This window comes from Girardinichthys multiradiatus, chromosome 23 (genome assembly GCF_021462225.1).
Source record: "Girardinichthys multiradiatus isolate DD_20200921_A chromosome 23, DD_fGirMul_XY1, whole genome shotgun sequence".
Classification (NCBI taxonomy): Eukaryota; Metazoa; Chordata; class Actinopteri; order Cyprinodontiformes; family Goodeidae; genus Girardinichthys; species Girardinichthys multiradiatus.
The window spans coordinates 17,647,442-17,670,032 of NC_061815.1; the positions used below are offsets into that span (position 1 = coordinate 17,647,442).

A 22,591-nucleotide genomic window follows, 5' to 3' on the forward strand; every position below is an offset into this window, starting at 1 on the left:
GCAGACATCCACAGCTCAGGTAGCAGGATCTGTTAAAAGAACGAGCATTTGTCATGCACTCCACAAATCCAGCCTTCATGGTAAATAAGCAAGAAGCAAACCATTGTTGAAAAGAAAGCTTGAAGAAGATTAGTTTGACACCCTTAACACCACGTGATCACAGTGAGACACCGTTGTAGCAGCATTATGCTGTGGTGGGGATCGGTTTCTGTGCTAGGGCATGGTAACTGGTCAGAGTTGAGGGAAATGTAGATTGATCTAAATCCCAACAAAATACTTTGAAGTTTGTGGTCTTACTGTGAAAAAATGTGAACATGTTGAAAGGGTATAAATACTTTTACAAGGCACAGAAGGAACAACAAGCTGACAAAGAAATGCTTCAGAGTTACAGAAAGAGGTGGGAAGAGGAAGCACCAAGCAACCCCTACCATTGGTATATATATATATATATATATATATATATATATATATATATATATATATATATATATATATATATATAAACACTCACTGGCCACTTTATTAGGTACACCTGTCCAACTTCTCGTTAATGCTAATTTCTAATCAGCCAATCACATGGCAGCGACTCAATGCATTTAGACATGTAGACATGGTCAAGACGATCTGCTGCAGTTCAAACCAAGCATCAGAATGGGGAAGAAAGGTGATTTAAGTGACTTTGAACATGGCATGGTTGTTGGTGCCAGATGGGCTGGTCTGAGTATTTCAGAAACTGCTGATCTACTGGGATTTCCACACACTAGCATCTCTAGGGTATACAGAGAATGGTCAGAAAAAGAGAAAATATCCAGTGAGTGGCAGTTCTGTGGGCGAAAATGCCTTGTTGATGCCAGACGTCAAAGGAGAATTGCCAGACTGGTTCGAGCTGATAGAAAGGCAACAGTAACTCAAATAACCACTCATTACAACCAAGGCATGCAGAAGAGCATCTCTGACCAACACGTCAAATCTTGAGGCAGATGGGCTACAGCAGCAGAAGACCACACTCGGTGCCACTCCTGTCAGCTAAGAACAGGAAACTGAGGCTACAATTCGAACAGGCTCACCAAAATTGGACAATAGAAGATTGGAAAAACATTGCCTGATCTGAAGAGTCTCAATTTCTGCTGCGACATTCAGATGGTAGGGTCAGAATTTGGCATCAACAACATGAAAGCATGGATCCATCCTGCCTTGTATCAATGGTTCAGACTAGTGGTGGTGGTGTAATGGTGTGGGGGATATTTTCTTGGCACACTTTGGGCCCCTTAGTACCAATTGAGCATCGTGTCAACGCCACAGCCTACCTGAGTATTGTTGCTGACCATGTTCATTCCTTTACTTCCAGCAGGATATCACGCCATGTCATAAAGCACGAATCATCTCAGACTGGTTTCTTGAACATGACAATGAGTTCACTGTACTCTTTCTTTCTGCTCTTGGTGGAGGAGGACGCTTTTTCTCTGTCTCCCGCACCCCTCCCATATGTGCCCTGCTTCAGCTCTGTGTCTTGTCTTCTTTTTGGATCATCTTCTTGCATATCTTCCAAATTCTGAGTTATGGATTTGGTCATCTAGTCTCTCAATACAATTGATAAACTTTTCTCGACGAGAAGACAGGGTGAAGGAGAGCCCAACTTGTCCGGACGGGACATTTTTCTCTGGATACACAACGAACTCCTGGCAGAAGTGGAGGATTGTGTGTTTGTCGATAATGTCAGTCAAGGATGTGGAAGATATGTATATAATTGGATGTTTGATATCAGGATTTCTGCTTTTTGGAGTCAGCGGTTACCTGGTGTATCAAGAAATGCGGAGAATGTCAGCAGCTGTTCTGGCCATTGTAAGGCTGCCTGGCATGTGTGATGGGATCTTCGGGGCGATCAGCACTCAGACTGAGATGTTACGTGAGCTGAATCGCAGACTGGATGTGATCCTTAGGATCGCAGGCAGGTTGCGGTTCCTGGACTCAGGGGTGAAATGGGAGAAAGTTGTTCGCTCGGATCTGGCAGAAAGACCAGGAATTTGGCTGTTTGGATTCGCCATTGAGAAGCACCAGCGAGACTCTCAAGGCTGACGGAAAATTAAGAGTCAGCCCAACCCAAATAATTATTGTTTTTCTGAATCTGGCTCCCCTGCACGGCCTTGATGGATGGCTATCTTCAACTTCTCCTGGAAGTTATGTAAACATGACGCTCTGCTCCCTCTGTCCCCTCCCTTCCCTGAGGACACCAGTGGACCTGTTCAGAACTTTGTGGCCGGTTGATGAACATTCCAACGTACCATCAAGGACAATGACCTCTGTGACAGTGCTTCATGGACTTACTTGCACACATTCACTAGCACACACACACATGCTCAAGATAAACATATGCACCCCTTCACACCACCTTCACCGTTCCCGGCATGATGTTGTTTTGTCAACTTGTTGCTTCTTTGTGCTGAGGTTTTTTGCAATCTCAAACTGTATCCTGCTAAGGATAAAGTGTGAAATATGATTTTTCCCTCTACTTACCTAATGTGGCCTCTTTTCTCATCTAGCAAGGGCAGCGCCTGTGAGTGGGCAGCAAACCTCGGTGACCCGTCCCCCCCTTGTCTTGTATCATGATGTCTGTTTGGATGGGTTGTACTGGAATTCTAATTTCCCTTCGGGGATCAATAAAGTATCTTTGAATTGAATTTGAATTGAATTGTACTCCAATGGCCTCCACGGTCACCAGATCTCAATCCAATAGAGCACCTTTGGGATGTGGTGGAACGGGAGATTCGCATGATGGATGTGCAGCCGACAAATCTGCAGCATCTGTGTGATACTATCATGTCAATATGGACCAAACTCTCTGAGGAATGTTTCCAGTACTTTGTTGAATATATGCCATGAAGGATTAAGGCAATTCTGTAGGCAAAAGGGGGTCCAACCCAGTACTAGCAAGGTGTACCTAATAAAGCTGGTGAGTGTATAATGCAGTGTTAAGGGTTTAGTGTGACATGGGAGCACATCTGAGACTTCAGTGGCCTTCAAGCTGGAATTCAGAATTATTGTTGGTCCGAGACCTGCAGACAGAATGGCATAGTTAAAGAAGGAGTGATTTCACTGCTTGGTAAAAATAGTTGGTGTAATCCTGAAATTGTTATCCTAATGGAGCATCTTCACACACTTTAAGTGGCACTACTGGGCCTTCATCCATATTGTCTTTGAACTGAGTTTCCCACTCTGGCAGCATTTCACTCTTTCAAACACAAAAGAAAATCCAAATTTATTCATGACAGCCTTCAAAGATTGTAGCAATACAGATTATTTTCCACATTTTCAACTGTCTAACAGCTTATCTACACATTTTGTTATTTATTTGAAACAGTAGATATAAAAAAATCATCACAACATCTGTCTTCTTTTCTCTTACAAAATAGATAATTTCTTAAAAATAAATCTCTTATCTTACAAAGCTCATATATTTGGAGAAGTGGTGCTAAATTGTGCTTTTTCTGTCACCTTCTTTAGAACATGGGGACTTTTTGATATGGACAAAAAAAAGGACATTACATCAATATATGTAATTGTTGTTCTGAAATAAAGACAGATGCAAACAATGAGAAATTCCAATCTAACTCCTAATTAGGCTGATATGTCCCATACCAACTTTCCACCTCACATGGAAGGAAAGCCCAAACAAACATCCTCACACCTGTAGCTTTCATCTCTCTTCAATGACTCGGTGGATCAGGAGATTGTGGTGAACTCACTACTCACTTCCCTGTCGTGAAAAGCAGAAGGGCCTTCATGATTGAAGCACTTTCGAGGCCAGTGGACAAATACATGGGCTAATTCTGACTCCCCTGACCTTTTAATGCTTAATGGCTTACTCTTACGTTTTTTGGGAAATAGCTCTGCCTTTATTCTTCCAATATTTCTGTAACAGTCCAGTAAACTAGAAGAATAAAAATATAAAAATCTTATTAAAAACAGATTTCACATTTTTATTCCTGTTATTGTTCTAACTTTACAGTAAATATGATAATCTTAACATTAATAAGAAGATCTTTTTTTTATTCAGTCAAATTCAGCAGATATATACGTTTTTTTTCTTGAAAAAGTCATTGAATGAGGAGCCCGGTCTGCAGTGTTCAGACGGGGATGGTTAACCTGGGCAGTGTGCAGCAGCAATTGGGGTTGTTGCTTTGCTTTGGTGGAGGGGCTGGACAGCCAGCTCGGTGTGGCATTTACAGCGGAGGTGTGCTGTGCGGGAGGGTTATCCTGTCAACAGATTATCGCGTGCATATCTAATTAATGCTCTCCTTACTCATCCATTCAATCAAGATAGACTGTCACTTCTTGACAAGTTTTCAGTTGTGCCATACTCTTTCAGACGATGGATTGAATAGAGCTGCTTGAGATGTTCAGAGTTTGGGATATTGCTTTAAAACCTAACCCTATTTTAAACTTCCCTACATTATCCTTCCACTGCACACTGTGTTTCTTGGTCTACATGATTCTGTTGTATCTTAACAAGCAAACAAACAACAGATACAGATAAAATAAAAAAAATTTGGCTCAGCACTGTTTAATATGAGAACAATCTGGAAAGAAAAAGCTGCAAACCATTATCACCAATTTTCAGGTCGAAGAAAATAAACATTCCAAGCTCACTTAAATGTTTGAGATTTTTTAGGACATTTGAGATGAGTAGAAGAAAACTTTATGCAGTCTGCAGTTGCTGCTTTCAAAGGAAATATCTATAGCTTAAATGACACACAGATGTTTAAAAAGTCCTGACTTCACAGGCAATTGGTTGCAATGGATTGTATTTAGGGGTGGGAGATGCAAACCAACATTACAAAATCTGAAACACTTTTACAAAGCTTGAGACAAATTCACATTTCAGAAAACAATTTAACAAGATGTGAAACACTTTTACAAGTCTTGAAACAAATTTACATTTCCGAAAACAAATTAATATTTCAGGAAAAATATTTACATTTCAGAAAACAATTGAACATTTAATAAAACAAATTTACATTTCAGAAAACAAATTTACATTTAAGAAAACACTTCAACACCAAAACACTTACACATCCCGTAACACATTTACAAATGACAAAATCTAATGGAAAGGGAATGTGCCAAATCCGAGGCTGACCCGGAAGTGATAACGGGAGTGCTTGCGGTGATCTGAGATGGACATTAATCGAGTGGCATTTGCCCCATCTTCACAAATACCCCTTCAGTTGTTTAGATACTGGACTGCAATAGGTGTGGCAGATAATACTTGAAATATGTTTTAAAGATGACTAAGAGTTCCCAAATGATGGTACAATAAAACATGATATCATAAATATATTCGGCAACTTCGTAAAAGATAGATGGGAAATGACTAACATTCACGGGCTTTAATTTTGAAATTCCACGTCAGATCTTATTGAAATTTGATGAGTGGAATCTGGAAATGTTCTCTTGTCATCCTGGAGTGAGAGTAATCACTGGAAACAAACAGCTTTGTTGCTATAAACACAGAAACTTAAACATAACATTTCTTATTTTTAAGGCTTTTAATTTTGAAATTTCATATCAGAACTTGGTGAAATTTGATGAGTGACATCTAAAGGTGCACTTCTGTCAACCTGAAGGTACTAGAAATAATTTTATTTTAACAAGTGTTGAAGCTTAGGATATATAAATGGACACACAAATTACCACAGAAAACAGCAACAATAATTTAATTCAGTTCAGTTTTATTTATACAGCGCCAATTCACAACACATGTCTTCTCAAGACACTTTATAAAGTCAATTCACTCAAATCATACCGATTTCCGCAGTAAAACAGAAGCAGCCGCAGTGGCAGCATCTTATAGGCTTTTACAGCTGGTCTGACACCCTTTCGCACCCTCAGTGGCGGAAGTGCCAATTCTAGTAGCCATTGCCATAAATTGAGTTTGCTGACCGACCACACAAAAAAATAAAACCGCCTTAATCTACTCTCATATGTGTGCCACAAAATGAGCAAAACGCCACTCAATTGCTGTCCGTCTAGGGACGTCATGAGCGCTCCCGTTATTACTTCCTGGGTCAGCCTCGGAGTTGTTACATTCCCTTTCCATTTGATTTTGTCATTTGTGTTTCGAGTGATGGAGTTTTAACGAAAATTAAATCTGGAAGACTCACCACCTCCTCTGCTTCGTCCAATGACTCCACCATGCATCCCTGCTCCAGCCAATCAGCATCGAGTTCGCATTTCCTCTTCAGCCAATCACCGTCCAAGGCTCTGCTTTAAAGATCTTCACTCACGGACGTCCTCGCTCTTCAAGCTGAGCTGCGACCCTCCTCCTACCCATCTCCACCATCTGGCTTCCTCCTCCCAATTTCCCTACCTCCTCAGGCCTCCACTCCACCACCAGTCGGATCCCAGGGTGAAAACATCTATAATTCTATTCATAAGTTGTTCATTCAAGCTCACGTCATTCTCAGCATTCGTGTCTTCTTCCGGGGTCCGAGCGCCAAAGAACATTTGTAAATAAACTTCTCTAATCACCACCTATGTGTATTTTCATTGTGAGTCTTACAAGATTGAATTGCTAAAGTGTTTTCTAAAATGTATATTTGTTTTCTCAAATGTTAATTTGTTTCAGGACTTGTAAAAGGGTTTCACAATTTGTTAAATTGTTTTCTGAAATGTGAATTTGTCTCAAGCTTTGTAAAGGTGTTTCAGATTTTATAAAGTTGGCTTGCACCTCCTGGCCACCATAAAAAGCAGCTGAACTCAAATGCACGCCACACTTTACAGAATTTTTTTTTTTTTTTTTTTGTAAAATGTGTTTAAAACCATCCTTTTCCTTCCACCTTGCAGTTATGGACATTTTGTGTTCATCTACTATATAAAATCCTTATAACCTATATACAGACATAATATATAAATATATTTATATATTGTGTGCGTTGTTCTGTTTTACAAAATCATTGGTGGCAAAATTATTGTTTCCCCTAACAGCTGCTATGAAATACCCTCAAGCATTTTCAATGTATCCTATATTAAATAGATAAGAGTGTTTAGAAACTTTTTATCTAAATCCAAGACTTTCTGTTTCTCTGGGCTATAACGATAACAAAACAAAGTTAACTGTTAGAGAACCTACAGGGACATGAAGTTTCCATTATGACAATTTATTTTTAAGCTTTTTTCACATCTTTACCAGGAGTGATAATACGTGTCAGAGTTTGCAAAGGAAAGTCTTCAGGTCACATTGCCCTTGATCTTTTAGATGAGTTTCTACTCCAACTATAAAGTAGCTATGAAGTTCTTGTCATAAAATAACTTAAAACACCCTTGAGAATTAGTACCTAAAAATATTTGGCCTTGGTATGCACAAATATCTGTAGTGGAATAAGTTTTTCCAAAAAAAGTAATTTAATTTCCCTTTAGGATTGATCAATTATTTTTGATTTAAATTTGTTTTATATGAGCTCAACTGAATTGAATTGAATTACATTAAATTGAGTTGAGTTGAGTTGAGTTGAACTGAATTGAATTTAATTACTGGGATAGAGCCAAATTTTAGGAACACAAAAAGAAATTTAAGTAAGCTGATGAAATGTTATCAAAACTTTGCTTTACCAACATTTATACAAATCTCTCCAACTCTGCCAGGGCAACTCTCCACAGCTCCCAGGCAATTTAACATTATAGTTTTATGATAATGGTAGACGTGACATGAAAGGGCTTGCTTTTAAATCATTGTAAATTACATATAAATGAATCAAGAATTAAAATTTGTAGATTGATAAAGTTGATCAGATTGTCTCAGAACATTTGCATGATGTTCAGGTCAGGCTCAATACATCTTTCCTAACATAATGTGTTATTTACATGTCTCTGTGGAAAGGAATGCATCTTCATTTGAAATATCAACGAGGAGAAGAAGAGTTTAGGGTTAACGCTGAGTTTCACACATTGCTGGTGCGATCCCTTTGACAGAAACTTGTGTTTTAGTCATAGTGAATACTAACTCACCGAACTGTCCTTCCGTTCCTGTGATCAAGAGAAACTACAGGCATTTATATTGAAGTTTAGAAAGTCAATTCAAAATGAAGATGGGGATTCATCCACAACACAAATAACAAAATCAAGTCAGTTTGAAATTCTCTGGTAAATTCCTCTGACACACAAACACTTTCAGTGCTGACCTTAACCTGATAGCTGATCATTCCAGAATGTCTAAATCGATCCATATGGTCTGGTTTACGAACTTGACAAAAAGAACAACAAAAAAGCATAAAGACAAAAAAACTAATAGCTAGTCCTACTTGCTTTGTCTGAAATAACGTCAGGGACACGCTTCTTGCATCTATCTGCCAGCCTCTGACATCAGTGTTTAGATGTTCAAAAGGTTTCTTGCAGGTACAGCCCATTTAAAGACACCACACAGCATATCACACATCGAGATGAGGACTAGATTGATTTAATGTTATGTTTTGGGTCTTTTTCATGTTGTAGGGTCCAGTTCTGCTTTTTACAGATAGCCTTACATGTTCCTCAAGCACCCCCTGAAACACAAAGGAATTTTTGGTGGATTCTGGTGAGCTGACCAGATTCTGCTATAGTAAAGTATACCCAAACCATGACACTTCCAGCCTTAGGCTTCATAGTTGGTATGGGCTTATTTTCTTGGAATGCTGTATTGGGTTTACACCAAACAGGTCCTCTGTTCTGATGTCTAAAGAACATTATCCCAGAGGTCCATATCTCTGTCTACATCTCTGTGTAGACGTTAGTCTGCCCTATGTGTTTCTCTGAGAGGGCTAAGTTTTCCTTCTTGCACACCTACCATAAAACTAAACTTTTCCCGTCTCTTTCTGATTGTACAGGTATGAACTGTCACATCAGCAGTAGCAAGAGCCGAATGATGGTCTTGTGATGACATTTTAGAGTTTTTGGAGACTTTTTTGGTGTCTTTTGATCTGCTTTCAGTGTGCACTTGCTTGGACAGCCCGACGTGGGGAGCTCAACATCTGTTTCGAATGTCCTCCAGTTTTATAGGCTAATTTCCATACAGTGGAATGTCAGATTTTAAATTATGTTATTCCTTGCCAGACTCAAATGCTGATACAGTCATCTTTCTGAAGGCTTCAGACACCTATTTTAATCTTACCATGGTGTTCACCCTCACTTCAGTCAGACGTACACCAAACTAAATCTCTAATGTTTAAACAGGGCAAACCTAATTCAGAAGACTGTTCTCTTGCACCTGATGTCATATGTGTGGTTTTATCTGATTTAAACTGAAATATATGTGTAGATGTCCTAATTTATTCATCAATTTTTATAACTCTTTACAAAAAAAAAACTCAAAGACATTTTCCTCAGTTTTTGTTGTTTATTTATATTACTTGAATTTCTCTGTATTGTAACATGTACAGTATATTAAATAGCAATATCTCAGAATTTGTGAGAAAAAAGTTTTTGTCTTAGGGATGCCTTTTTTTACAAGATATATTATTCATTTTATTATTAGGAATTTTAAAGAACCACAGATATTTCCTTTTAGTCTCTTATTTCCTTAGATTAGGTTGATGTTGATTAATTGTTTTGTTTTGTCAGCCAGTTGGTTCTCATGTGTAAAGTTCTGTCTTTAGCTTTGTAGTGTTTTATTTTCTGGGTTATGCATTATGGAGCATAAACATTGAGACTTCGTTGTTTGTGAGCAAACAGCTGAGCTTGTTCCCATCAGGACCATCAATATTCTCATTTCGTTGTAAACTCAAATAAATCCACAGTTTCACTGACCTTGTTGGCCGTCCATTTTAACCTGGGCCAGAAGTCGCAATCTGTCGCAGATGGTAGCTGTCCATATGCCTAACCCGCCCGTGCTTTAATCGTTGATCCCTTTTAATGTTTATAAGGTGGGTTACTGTAATGGCTTTTAATTTCCACGTGGTGGCAACATTGCACCGGTTACGGGTGATTTATAGCGCTTGACCTGAAGATAAGGTTTCAGAATGAAACGAATACTTTGTCTCGGTGAGTTCAGTTGTTAAATCATCCGTCATTACTCGTGGTAATATTTCCTATATTTACCCTACAATTTGGGGTTTGGATCACTTTCATATGAGCACAGATTTCTCTCTGCAGTCCAGATGTATTTTTTTTCCAAACATAATTTGTGTTTGCCGTTGTCAAATTTAAATTTCAATTTTCCTAGTTTTTGTGCATACTAAGGAGACATATTGTTTGACATAAGGTCCGTTCTAATAGTGCGTAGGCTATTTTTCGTCGTCTAATTATTGTTTTAGAGGGAACTGATGGTTCAGTTTGGTCAGATCATAACATCAACCAGGCCTCTTGATTTACAGCGGTGTGGTAGTAAAGAAGGGGGACTTCAGCTTACAACCGTCTTCTCATGAGTTACTATAACATGTATTCAAGTTTTAACGTTTTTTAAAAGCCTTCAACATGCAAACACATGACCGTGTTCCCTTTACGCACAAGAGTATCAGCACATGGTTGAAATGGTGCGCAAATACCTGCGTGGGGCTAATGATCGGATCTATAATCTGCAAACCGCGTGTGTGGCCGCCCTGCAGTTAGTAAATTACTGCATTGACATGGCTGAAACAACGAGCTTCTGACATCTCCGCTTTTGCACACTGAAACGGTGATATTTGGACCAACGTTGTCAGTGTCTGTGCGTGTGTGTGTGTGTGTTGATGCTCGGGGATCTAAATATAAAGGCACCCCAGAGGCCTGCAGTGTTCATGTCGACCCAGGCGGACAGATCGTGGCGAAGGTCGGGTCCGCAATCAAACAAATATGCTGAAGGATGGCTCTGGACTTGTGTAGCTCGTGTGTGTGTGTGTGTGTGTGAGAGAGAGAGAGAGAGAGCGAGACATTTTATCCCCTGTTGCATTTATTTATCACTATTTATTGTATCGTGTAATGGTACGGAGCTCACATTTCTTCTTCCACAGCAGGAGACATAAATAAACAACTCCAGACCAGACAATGATGGGATGATTGCTGGGTTTTGGTGTCTAACCTTGACCGTTTATGGCATTTATTTGTCAGGTTCCGCAGAGGATAGCGGCGTAGTCTGGAGAAAGGGCCAATATCTCTGCACCATTTGAGTTGCAAAAACATTATTCTAAACAAGACAAAAAATATATTTGATTAGATATTAGGCTACCTTTATCTCAGTCTGTCATCCCAAAGCGTGAATATTGTCAGTGGCTTTTGTTATTAAGATTTTAATCTGAAATAATAGAAACTGTTGAAAACATCCACCTTATTTCCATCAAGGCATGACTTCCAAGAAAATGTATGTGATAATTAAGAAATGACTTCAAATGCACAAATAAAACAAACGTTTGAAATTTAACTAATAAATGTGGTTTTATTTTGGTAGATTTTAGTCTGTATTTTTGAGTAGGAAATATATCAGTTTAACGGCTGAAAGAAACTTGACCTCCAACCAATTTCTAAAATTATTCCTTAGCTAAATTAGTTTAAGTCAACTTATTAATGTCCTACTATGTTTAAAAGAAACAAAAAACATGAATTGGTTCGTGAAATCTGAAATACTTTAAGTTTATATTTGACAAGATGTGATGCGAATAGTTTCCTGATATTCACAGCTAAGTGGTGAAGTTCAATAGCAACAACTGCCTCAGAGCTAAGAAGCTCCGCTTGCTACCAAGTTTGACTTTAGTTTTAGTGGTGTCAATGAACTAATTAATTGTTAAAACTTTAAAGAAATAGTAAGAAACAAAAATCTATTCTAAGAAGTTAGCATAGCTTCCTTTTCTATCAACTACCTATAAAATGTTTTGTCTGTAAACAATCGCTTTCTCAGGGTTGAAACAATTCATCTTGCTAGCAAGTTTGACTTTAGCATTAGCATTTAGCTAAACTAGCTAAAACAGAAATGCTTTTTGTAGAGTATTGGACTTTTTAAATATAAAATGGCCTACATTTAGACCTTTTTTTCCTGACAACCACATTTTAGATATGCCATTCTTTAGCAATGACTGCCTTATGGTTAAGAAGTTCATCTTAACTTTAGCGCTGTTCCTAAACTAGCTTAAATCCTTGCTCCAACACAGACACTATATCAATTATATGTCCTATAGCAGTTCTTAATATTTACTATGTTGATATGCATTCATAATAAAACCAGTATGAATATATATTAGCCTTACTAGAGAGCGCATATGAATAAGAATAATGGTTGCCTTCATCTTTAGCTAAATTCTAATCAAAATGTTTAAATAAGATGTGCTACAAAAAAGGTAGCTAATGTTAGTTTTTAAGCAATATTGAAGATTACATTTACAAATAAAACGCTTGATTCAAATTTAAATAATTTTACTGGCTAATATTTAACATCCGTTAAAATTCCTTTTTACAGTGTAACATCGAGAACTGATGATAAAAAGAACATCCTGACCCTGCACTCTGCTTTCTGCTGTGCATGCTCTCATTCATGTGAACCACTGTGCAGTTTCACGCCTCTGTGAGCATGCAAATTTAGCTGCTTGTTTTTTAGCACTCATTTTTAATGCCTGCGTATTTGTTTTTCATCCTTGGACACGGCCTTGCACAGTTTAGCATGTAATCCTTATATTTATGCTGAATTGATCACATACACTCCCGCAAGATTTATATGCAATGCATCTAGTGAGAGCTAATTTCAAACCAACTGGCTGAAAAGCAGAGAAGAAACAGAAATGTGCGCAGTGGTTGGCAGGCTTCGAAACTTTCTTAAGCTTCTAATCTGCCAGAGTTGATACTCTCGCTGAGCACTTGGACTGCTCGACAAAGCTTATTGCAGCTCTTATGGGAAAATACAACACTCAATTTAAAATGTTTCTTGTTTTTCAAAGAACAGGCATGCATTATGTTAGTTGCTGATCCTGCATTGATCTGACACATATCTACAAACTTAAAGATCTTAAAATCTGGGCACACGTATCCAGTTAAGTCCTGCTCTTGCACGCTTTATAAAATGAGAAAAAAAAACAACGTTTATTTTTATCATGCACAGTTAAACATCTGATCATTTCTTTTTTTTAGGTCTTAGTATGCATGTAGATGTAAGATCAAGTGAGACCACGGTGGGGAAAAGATGCACCAGCAAGCTCCTCGGATATTCTCCTCGCTTCAGCCTCAGCGTGCAAACTGCAGGGATTAAACTGATGTTCTCCCCATGAGTTGGTGTTTGATTGTCGTGAATAGCATTAATTACAAAGTATACATGCACTCAAACAGTGCGCAGCCACAGAGATTCACGCACTCGCCAAGAGTGCACTGCTTCGAGCTTTAAGCGGCTGGGGCGGGACGGTGCGCGGAGCGAGGCGGGGACAGTGTGCGCTCTGGTCGGGTTGGTGGACAGCTGATTGTCCGTGTCATTAACTGAGTTCGGGAGGGGGGCGTTCCCAGAGACCCCGCCTCCTTCACCTACTATAGTTTCTTCTGTTTGGCATCCCAGAGATGGTCCGCAGAGATTCCTCAGGGGAAGGGAAAAGAGCGCAAATCACCCGAGCAGGAGCGGGATCAACCGAGGAGCGGATAACCAGAACTGCCTTCTTAATTGGGCGTAATCTTCCGTTTCATCCATCTGAGCAGGAAGGAGGACTTTTGCTTTTAAAGAAACGGAGCAAAGAGAAAAACCTGTTTCATCTTTCATCTGTGGCCTGTTTGTTGCAAAAACTGACATTTTTGCTTGTATTTTTATTTATTTATTTATTTTTTTTATCAGCTGTACCTTGATCCGAGGAAGGGGAGACTGTCACCGACTCGGCGCACATTCTCATCCTGCGCGCCCCCCTTTCATCGCTCTCACGTCGCTCCTTTTCGCAGCTGCTGCCTCCCATTCTTCCTCGACATGAAGAGCAGCTAACCCTGGATGCTGACAGCTCCCCCTTTTCTTCCCACATGTCGCATCTTTTGTTTACTTTGAGAGGAACGCGCGCGTCTAAACACCGAGTGGAATAGACCCACGCCACTTTGCTCCTGTGACAGCGCTATCAAAGAGAGACGCCGAGAGCAGAGAAGGGGAGGCAGAGAAGAGAGGAAAAAGGAGGATAGAGACAGAGGAGAGAGAGAGATAGAGAGAGAAAGAAAGAGAGAGAGAGACAGAGTGAAGGTGCGTTTTGATGTTTGGCATCCACGAGAGCATCCAGAGGAGTGGGAGTAGTATGAAAGAGGAGCCCATGGTGGCCGGAATGAACGCGGTTCGGACATGGATGCAGGGCGCCGGAGTATTGGACGCCAACACAGCCGCCCAGAGGTGAGCCCGAGGCGGATAGGCGCTACGGTGCGCTGGCAACGCGCGTTCTGATATGCGGCGTTTAAAGACGGAGCCGCGGATTCACTTGGGGGCAGAACGCGTCCCTAGAGGACGCAGTGGCGGGATAACCTCAGGTCCCACTGGCATCTGAAGTTTATTTTTATTTATTTATTGTTATCTCGAAGCCAACTTGTTTAAAAGTCTGACGCGGTTCAGAGCTGTTTGACAGATTTCCGACATGAGACGTTTAAATACGGCTTTGGCACCAAAGTTTTTAGTCAGTGAAAAGTCAGCTGTGAGTTTTGCGCCTGGACTTGTCAGTTCGCAGTGATTTTAGGACTGTGATAAAGTAATTTTCCCGCGGGTTTTCAAAGCTTGCGTGCAAAATTGATGATTTTAAATTATATTGTGAAATAAAATTATATTTTCTCTTAATCAAATTCCCGACGTTTCAGACGAAAATTTACAACAGGCCTATCATCATGTTGACTTGTCCAAATTATGATAATAATTGAAAACAGCGTATGTAACATTTATTGCTTGCAATAAAATCTCAACGTATTTGTTGAATTTTCATTAATTTAATCACACTGCGCACATGCACCCTATTCATTTGAGTTTGGATGCAGACTTTGGGTTAGACTAGTTAAATCAAGCACTGAGTCTGTTCATTTTTTTATACTTTTATTACTTGCACTTCTTTTCGCTTCCGTCTTTGTGGCTGGCTGCTGGTTTATTTTATTTTGTTTGTTCTGCTTGTGTCCGCAGCGGAGTGGGTCTCGCTCGGGCGCACTTCGAGAAGCAGCCGCCCTCCAACCTCCGCAAGTCCAACTTCTTCCACTTCGTCCTGGCTTTGTACGACAGACAGGGTCAGCCAGTGGAGATAGAGAGGACCACCTTTGTCGACTTTGTGGAGAAGGAAAAGGTGATACTTGGTTTAATTTTATTTTACAAAAATAATGGATAAATATAATTTAGAATGTTTCAAGCGCTAATATTTAATAATCCAAATAAGAAATCATGTGCGCCTCTGAGCGACTCGTTCCTGAGACGATATATGAAGCTGTTAAGTCAACGTGATAAATTGCCAGACGTGAGTTAACAAAGTAGACAGACGCACACAGCAGGGATCAATTCTTCCTGAAGGCTAGCCTGATGTGATTTTTAGTTGTGGCTTCCGAGAGCACCACATACCTCGTATTATTGTTGTTGATGTTTTGATAAGATTTCAAAAAAATTCTTATTCATTTTGGATTTTTTTCTGTCCACTGTGGGAACTTTGTTATCAGTTTCCGCTCCTGATGGATTTATTCTAACAGCTTGAAGGCTGCAGATATTACCAGTCTACGTCCTCCAAACTAAACGTCAGCATTAACCTTTAACTGGCAGGTCTGATGTATCCGATCGCAATAATTTGGCGATTGTCTTGTTAAAATGTGAATTATAAATTTACATGTATTATGATGTTATATGTTTTTTGTCGGGTCCAAATCTACTACTCATTTACATCGAGTTCACTGTTGCGCTGCGATTTATGGAAATTAAGAAATAATGGAAAATGAAAAAGGAAAAATGTAAGAACTTTTTTGAAAGTTGTATTTCTCTTTGTTCATTTTATTTTATTCAGAACACAAAGCAACGAAAAAATAACTTTTTTTTTGTTTTGTTTTAAATAATATAACAAAATAAAAATGTATGCATTAGCAACTTTAAGCAAAAAAACACAAAAAACAACAAACAAATCCTTTTTATTATTTTTTTAAATCTTGTCACTGTTTGCTCTTTGGAAACGAACGGATTTGAATTAGATCAGTTTGATCCTCGCCATATTTTTCTAAAAATACTGTCAGGCGGTGCTCCCGCTTTAAAGGGCCCCAGGAGGAGAAGGAGGACAGGGTTTGTTCGCTCTGACCACCTCTCTCTGTCTTCGCGTCTGTTTTTCTAGGAAACGACGGGGGAAAAGACCAACAATGGCATTCATTATAGGCTGCAGCTCCTCTACAGTAACGGTGAGTTTTTTTGTCTCTCCATATTTTTTTTCTGGGGCAGTCACAAAACTTAAAAGCAAAATTCAAAAACTTTGGGAATTGTTATTTATATTTATTTAGTTAGTTTAGTTTTTCAAGTCTTTAAGGTGTTATATATATATATATATATATATATATATATATATATATATATATATATATATATATATATATTTATATATAGATAGATAGATATATTTTTTATGAACTACTATATTGTCTTTTATTATTTATCTTTAAACATGAAAGTCAGATAAAAAACATGTGGTTGTGTTGCTGTAGTAAGAAGCAAGCAGAAAAAAAGTATTTTTTGAATAAAAGATTGAATAAAAGATTAAACTCAAATAATTCTGATTATGTCTTTCCTGCTGTGTTCATTTACTCCCCGTCTACTAAGAAAAGGAACTTTTTTTGGTTCAACCAAACTGTTTGCGACTCAAACTGAAAGTTATTAATGACAGTTTGGAGTCCTGGTTTTTGCAAACAGCCTAAGAGCAAAGGAAACAGAATGACTATGTCTTAATGGGTAAACTTTTCACCATTTAAATCTTTTTCTTCCTCTCTCTCTCCCTTTGCAGGAATCCGGACAGAGCAGGACTTGTATGTTCGGCTCATTGACTCCATGACTAAACAGGTAGGAAGGAAATCCTTCATCAAACTTTCAGAAAGACAAAAAAATATCAAGTTTGTTTGTCCTGCTGATCTGTTACCCTCCTCAGCCCCCCTACACACACATACACAGAAACTAATACAAACACACACACACTTGCCCTGCCTTGCTTGCAAGCCTGTGTCTGAGACCCTTAACTTCAGCACAGCCCAGCCAGCTTGATAAATGACCTGTCTTACCAGTGGAACACATTTACAGAGGCCCAGAAAAGTAGAGGACATGTGTCCTCATACACCTCCTCTCCACAGCAGCCTGCAGGCAAGGATGCTGTGGATGTGTGCATTTTTCAGGAGGTTGTTTTTGTATATAAATGTGTGTATGAATGAGAGAGAAACGTGTGTGCATGCTGTGTATGAATATCTGTGTGAGGCGCAGAAGTGGTTGTGTGTCAGTGTTGGAGAGAGACAGTGATGCATGCCAGCTCACTCTTTGAGGACCTTGACCCTCATTTCCTCAATGTGAAACAGAACAAACTATCCTGGAGTGTGTTATTGTGGCCAATGCAATCACACAAAAGAAATACAGAGTGGTGCACATGTTAGCTGGCGCACTCTGAGGGAATTCTTCATGGGGCTGAATTAGACGGTGAGGAGTAAAGTAAAGCCCCCTCAACACTGTTTTCATATCAGGTCTTTTGTTTTGCCAATTCCGCCTCTAGTGCCATTAGGCTCGAAGAGAGTTTGTCTTAAAATGAAGAGAGTAGGAGGAGATGATGTGTGTGCATGTTTATCAGCCCTTGATTGTGTGTGTGTGTGTGTGTGTGTGTGCGTGTGTGTGTGCGTGTGTGTGTGTGTGTGTGTGTGTGTGTGTGTGTGTGTGTGTGTGTGAGTGTGTGTGTGTGTGTGTGTGTGTGTTGGAAGGGGCGGGGGGTGCGCGCCGGGTGATCAAGCCCTAGAGAGCATGTTGAGTGGGGTTGGAGGGGTAACCAGACTAGATTTTTGGACGCTGTGCTGCATGGACCAGATGGTGCACTATACTCCAGTCTGGCAGTCCAACTGCTCACTGTACACTGTGCACAAACATACGTGCAAGCACTAACACATATGCAGCACATACACAAACACACACACAACACACATACAAACAATTTCCCCTCTTACCGTCTCTGTCGGAACACAGCGTTCCTGTTCGGAGGACTGGATTCCCACGATACATGCATTTGCCAGATAGACAAACATTTCTACCAAAAGGAAAGACACACACACCCTCTACTTTTTTATTTGGCTTGAAGAACTGGTTGACTTTCTATCAGCACAGCATGCAAAAAAAAAAAAAAAGAATTCATAATCATCTCTTTTTAAATCGCATCCTGTCCTTGCAGCTTAGGGAAAGAGTAGAGTGGGTCTGGTCTCCTTACAGTGTCAGGGGCACATTTACTCTACAAAAAGGAGGATAATGGATCATTCCCCCCCGTTGCATACGTGACTTTATTGAAATGATAGACTACATCTGGTTCAGGAAACAAAATGGATGGGTGTGAAACTTTCAAAGACACAAAGATGATAAGGAAACGATAGGATTGGAAAAAATGGTGAAGGGAAGCAGGGAAATGACATGGCAGTTGCAACAACAATAGTAAGTAAAAATGAAAGAAAAACTGTTTCAACACAGAATATAAATAAAGCCATAAATATAAATACACAGAGAGGGACAAGTATATTGGAAACCCTGGTAAAGACTTGACATATAATCATTTATATTATATTTATACATTCACTTTTGCTGCTGAAACATAATCTCATAGTGAAAAAAGGACAAAAATTCAATCTTTAATTGGTGTACATTTCCTCAGTGGTGAAGATAATCTTATGTTAAGAAATTCTTGTTTTAAACTAATCAGAATCAGAATCAGAAAAGCTTTATTGCCAAGTACGTTTTTGGACATACAAGGAATTTGTTTTGGCGTAGTCGGTGCAATACAGTACAAACACTGGTAGCACAATTACTGGTCCACCTTCAATTAAAACTTTGTTAAACACCCTTTTGCCAATAAGACCGTATCTAGTCTTCTCCTATCATATTTCACAAGGTTGGAACATACAGAGAGAAGGATATTTGACCTATTTTTCTCAAGCTTTCTAGATTGTCCAGACTCTGGGGTCCTTTCTTACTCTTGTCTTTAGCTCACTTCAAATGTTTTCTATAGGATTTAGGTCTGGTGCTGAGATAGCCACAAAAGAAGGTTGATTTTGTGTCTGGCAAGCCATTTCTATGTTAATTTGGCCAAATGTTTTGGATCTCTATCCTGCTGAAACAATCAATGATGACCCATTTTCATTTTCTTGGCAAATGCCAACAGATTTTTACTTAAAATGTGCTTGTATTTCAAAGATTTCATAATCCCATGCAAGACTTTGGAAGAGAAACAGGCATACAGCATCACAGCGCTGGTTGCTATTAAAACATCTTAGCCTCCTCTTACCAAAGCACACAGTTCCAGTTAAATTTCCAGTGTCGGTTAGCCATCTCTATGTGTTTACATTTGTGATGGTAGAACAGAAGAAGCTTTCTTTCATGCATCACTCAGCCAAAGCAACCAGTCGCATTGTAGACGTTGTTTCATCATTGGTATGGAGACTTGATGACCTCCAAGATGCCCCATTTTGTGCTCCAACAGTAAAGTTTTATTTATTTTTTTTACCTCCTATACCTTCCTTCATACTGTGTATGGTGGAAAAATAATTATGGGTCCTCGTCCAGCTTACAGCCTAGTTCCCAGTGGTTCTAAGAAATGTCAGGTCAGATGTGGCAAACTGAAAGTTATAGATTACTTATTAGACATTCCTACAACTAAAATTTATAAAAGTAGAACATAAATAATATCATAAAAATGTTTTCATTGATTGAAGGGATTGTCAATTATATCTTAGCATCTATTTTTTCCCACTGATTAAATGTTCTTAAATTAAATGTTTAATTTGTCGAATTTTTAAGTGTGGGATTATCGTACTGCAGTAAAAGATTACTTTATTTTAGGGCTTCTACATGTCCTAATAAAGACGTCATGCATATGCAAATAGACATACAAACAAAATAACCATACATGACACACTGCATGTCTCTCCTGCCCCCCACAGCCATAGAAATAGCAACTGTAATCATTTGAATGTATTTCTTTTTGTGACTGTCCCCCTTTTCTCTTTAAGGCAATTGTTTATGAAGGTCAGGATAAAAATCCAGAGATGTGTCGGGTCTTGTTGACCCACGAGATCATGTGCAGGTAAGCCGAACTTAAGCCCAGTTCTTTTTTTCAATGGCTTCACAGCTCGGAAAAAAAGATGACACAAAACTGCTAAAGTACGATAGAAATCTTATCATTTTCCTCAAAGTGGGTTGGAGAGATGGGCCCTGGCCTATTTCTGTTTTGCGCGTGCATGCATGTGTGCATCCCTCTCATGTTCAGCTAATTAGGACAAGGAAAAGCTCATTACTCAAACCCATCCTCCTCGGGCCCCCCTGTAATACGCCGCAGTTTGCCTTGTCCTGACACTGAGCTATGTGCAGACTCAGATTTCACGTGAAACACAGATATGCACTCATGCTCAAAAAGGAGTAAACGCCATCAATAAAAGCATCATGCAAGTCTGTGATGGAGTCCCACAAGAGTGGCCAGCCTGGAACAGGCTGCAAGGAGAGTTGTGTGTAGAAAGGATTGCTGGTGGCGAAGTGAGTAGCCGTTTCCTAGTTATCACATGAGGCAATTTGGACCACTTGTTTTCATATGCTGCAGGAAATGGTGGAGATCAGAAATCTGATCTGGCTCTCCAAGCCTGTGGTCCTGAGGGACTGGAGAAAGCAGGGAAGGGGGAGGGTCAGTCTCTCAGTTGTCTTCTTCCATCTCCTCCCACACACTCATACTGTGAAAGCACACATATAGTTAGATGCAGGTAGACACAGACTTGTAGACAGTCAGACACAGAGGAAAAAAGGTAGGCATGGTATTACTTTTTCTTTCAAGGAGGGGGGTGGGGGGTTTGCAGGTACAATGTTACACTGTGCTGCAGTCAAATGATTCTGAGAGGACTCGTCACATCAGTATGCAGCCCCCTTTTACCCATCATGCACCACTCCCCAGGTCCAGTGGGACCACTCTGTGACCCACTTCTGAGAGAGAGAGAAAGAGCGCAAAATGAGAGAGAGTGGGGTGGGATAGAGGGAGGGGGACGAGCGCCTAGGAAAAACACAGAACATAAGATGTCTGGTTGTGTGATGTCTGACAGAAATGGAGCTAACCTGGGCCACGGAGGCTTATTCAAGTTTTGTATCCAGCCCCATTCAAACTACCTTAAACTTCCCCCATAATCACTCTGCTGATCCACAGAACAAGCCCTGGTCTTACCATTAGACTCGGTTTTTGAACTCCCGAAAAAGTCTCACGCCCTTTTACTCCCCATTTTCTCTTTCCTGTATCCAGATCTGTCTTCCTCTCTCCTCTTTGAGTTGTGTCTTATCTTGCTCACTCTGTTGTTCACATCTCACTGACTGACCCCCAGTCTGCTCCTCTACTGTTCTGTCACCCTCCCCTACAGTCGGTGCTGTGATAAGAAGAGTTGCGGCAACAGGAACGAGACCCCATCAGACCCTGTCATCATCGACAGGTAAGCAAACTTCACCTTTTGACCCATGACACGATGCTGCGCCATCACTACAACACAAACATGGTACCTTGCAATGGTTTAAGAGCCGTGGGAAAAATCCACTGGCCACAACGTGCTGCAAAAAGCCACTAAAATCAGGGTTAAAGCAGATTTTGACGTATGCTTTTGGCTGAGAAAACGTAAACCTCGCATGCCTCGTAAAATGGAGGCCACAGGTTGTTGTTTTGTTTTCACTGACCATATAATGTTCTGTGTAAGCAAAAATGTGTGAAGCAGCAGTAAATTATATCCAAGGGCTGTGAGTGGATGAAGTGCAGGAGCAATCACACAGCAGTTGAGCTCTGCTTCAAGTGTGGTCAAACAGTGTTTGTGTGGTTGTGCTGATGACTTAACTGATGATCAGTTTGGGTTACAGCTCCAGTGCGAGGGTGAATGGGTGTGTGTATGTGTGTGTGTGTGTGTGTGTGTGTGTTTGTTGGCTGAAAACTGTTAGCTGCTTCTGACAAACACACAACGCGGGCTGAAGTGTGTGCCTTTCTCCTGTTGTCATAAACTAGCTCTGAGCGATGCTGCGGCTTGTGTGATTTAAAGCCAGTCAGGGAAAAGAAAAGCCCTGTAGATTTACTGTCCAGTCTGCTGTGTGTGTATGTGTATGTGTGTGTGTGTGTGTGTGTGTGTGCGTGCGTGCGTGTGTGTGTGTGTGCGTGTGTTCCTGTCTTGGCATCACAGTGAGAACCATTTTCCCAATTTCACCATCAAATTGAGGACCATTTGTACCAAAGTGAGGACATTTTGCTGGTCCTCACGACATATTTTGCTAACGGTTAGGTTTAGGACTAAGGTGTGAATTGACTTTAGGTTAAGGTTAGGGTTAGGCCTGCACTGATAATGGTTAGGTTTAGGGTTATTGTCAGGGTTAGGCCATAGAAAGGGTTGAAAATGACTGAAAATCAATGGAAGTCAATGGGAGTCAACACATGGTCCTCATTACATATAGTAAAACAAGAGTGTGTGTGTGTGT

The 22,591-nt window shown here is 39.9% G+C and overlaps 1 protein-coding gene across 3 annotated transcripts in view; it reads left to right on the plus strand.

Moving 5' to 3' along the window:
• Window positions 1-10,908: 10,908 nt before the first annotated feature.
• Window positions 10,909-22,591, plus strand: part of ebf1a (EBF transcription factor 1a) — an 82,959-nt gene continuing 71,276 nt past the window's right edge. The window contains exons 1-6 of one of the 3 annotated variants that reach the window (XM_047353202.1): window positions 10,909-14,275; window positions 15,044-15,200; window positions 16,221-16,284; window positions 16,881-16,936; window positions 20,119-20,192; window positions 21,502-21,570. In XM_047353202.1, the coding sequence (XP_047209158.1) occupies window positions 14,142-14,275; window positions 15,044-15,200; window positions 16,221-16,284; window positions 16,881-16,936; window positions 20,119-20,192; window positions 21,502-21,570 (554 nt within the window). In that variant the 5' untranslated portion in view covers window positions 10,909-14,141. The remainder of the gene's footprint in view (window positions 14,276-15,043; window positions 15,201-16,220; window positions 16,285-16,880; window positions 16,937-20,118; window positions 20,193-21,501; window positions 21,571-22,591) is intronic. The other 2 variants (XM_047353201.1, XM_047353200.1) reach the window with 2 other exon arrangements.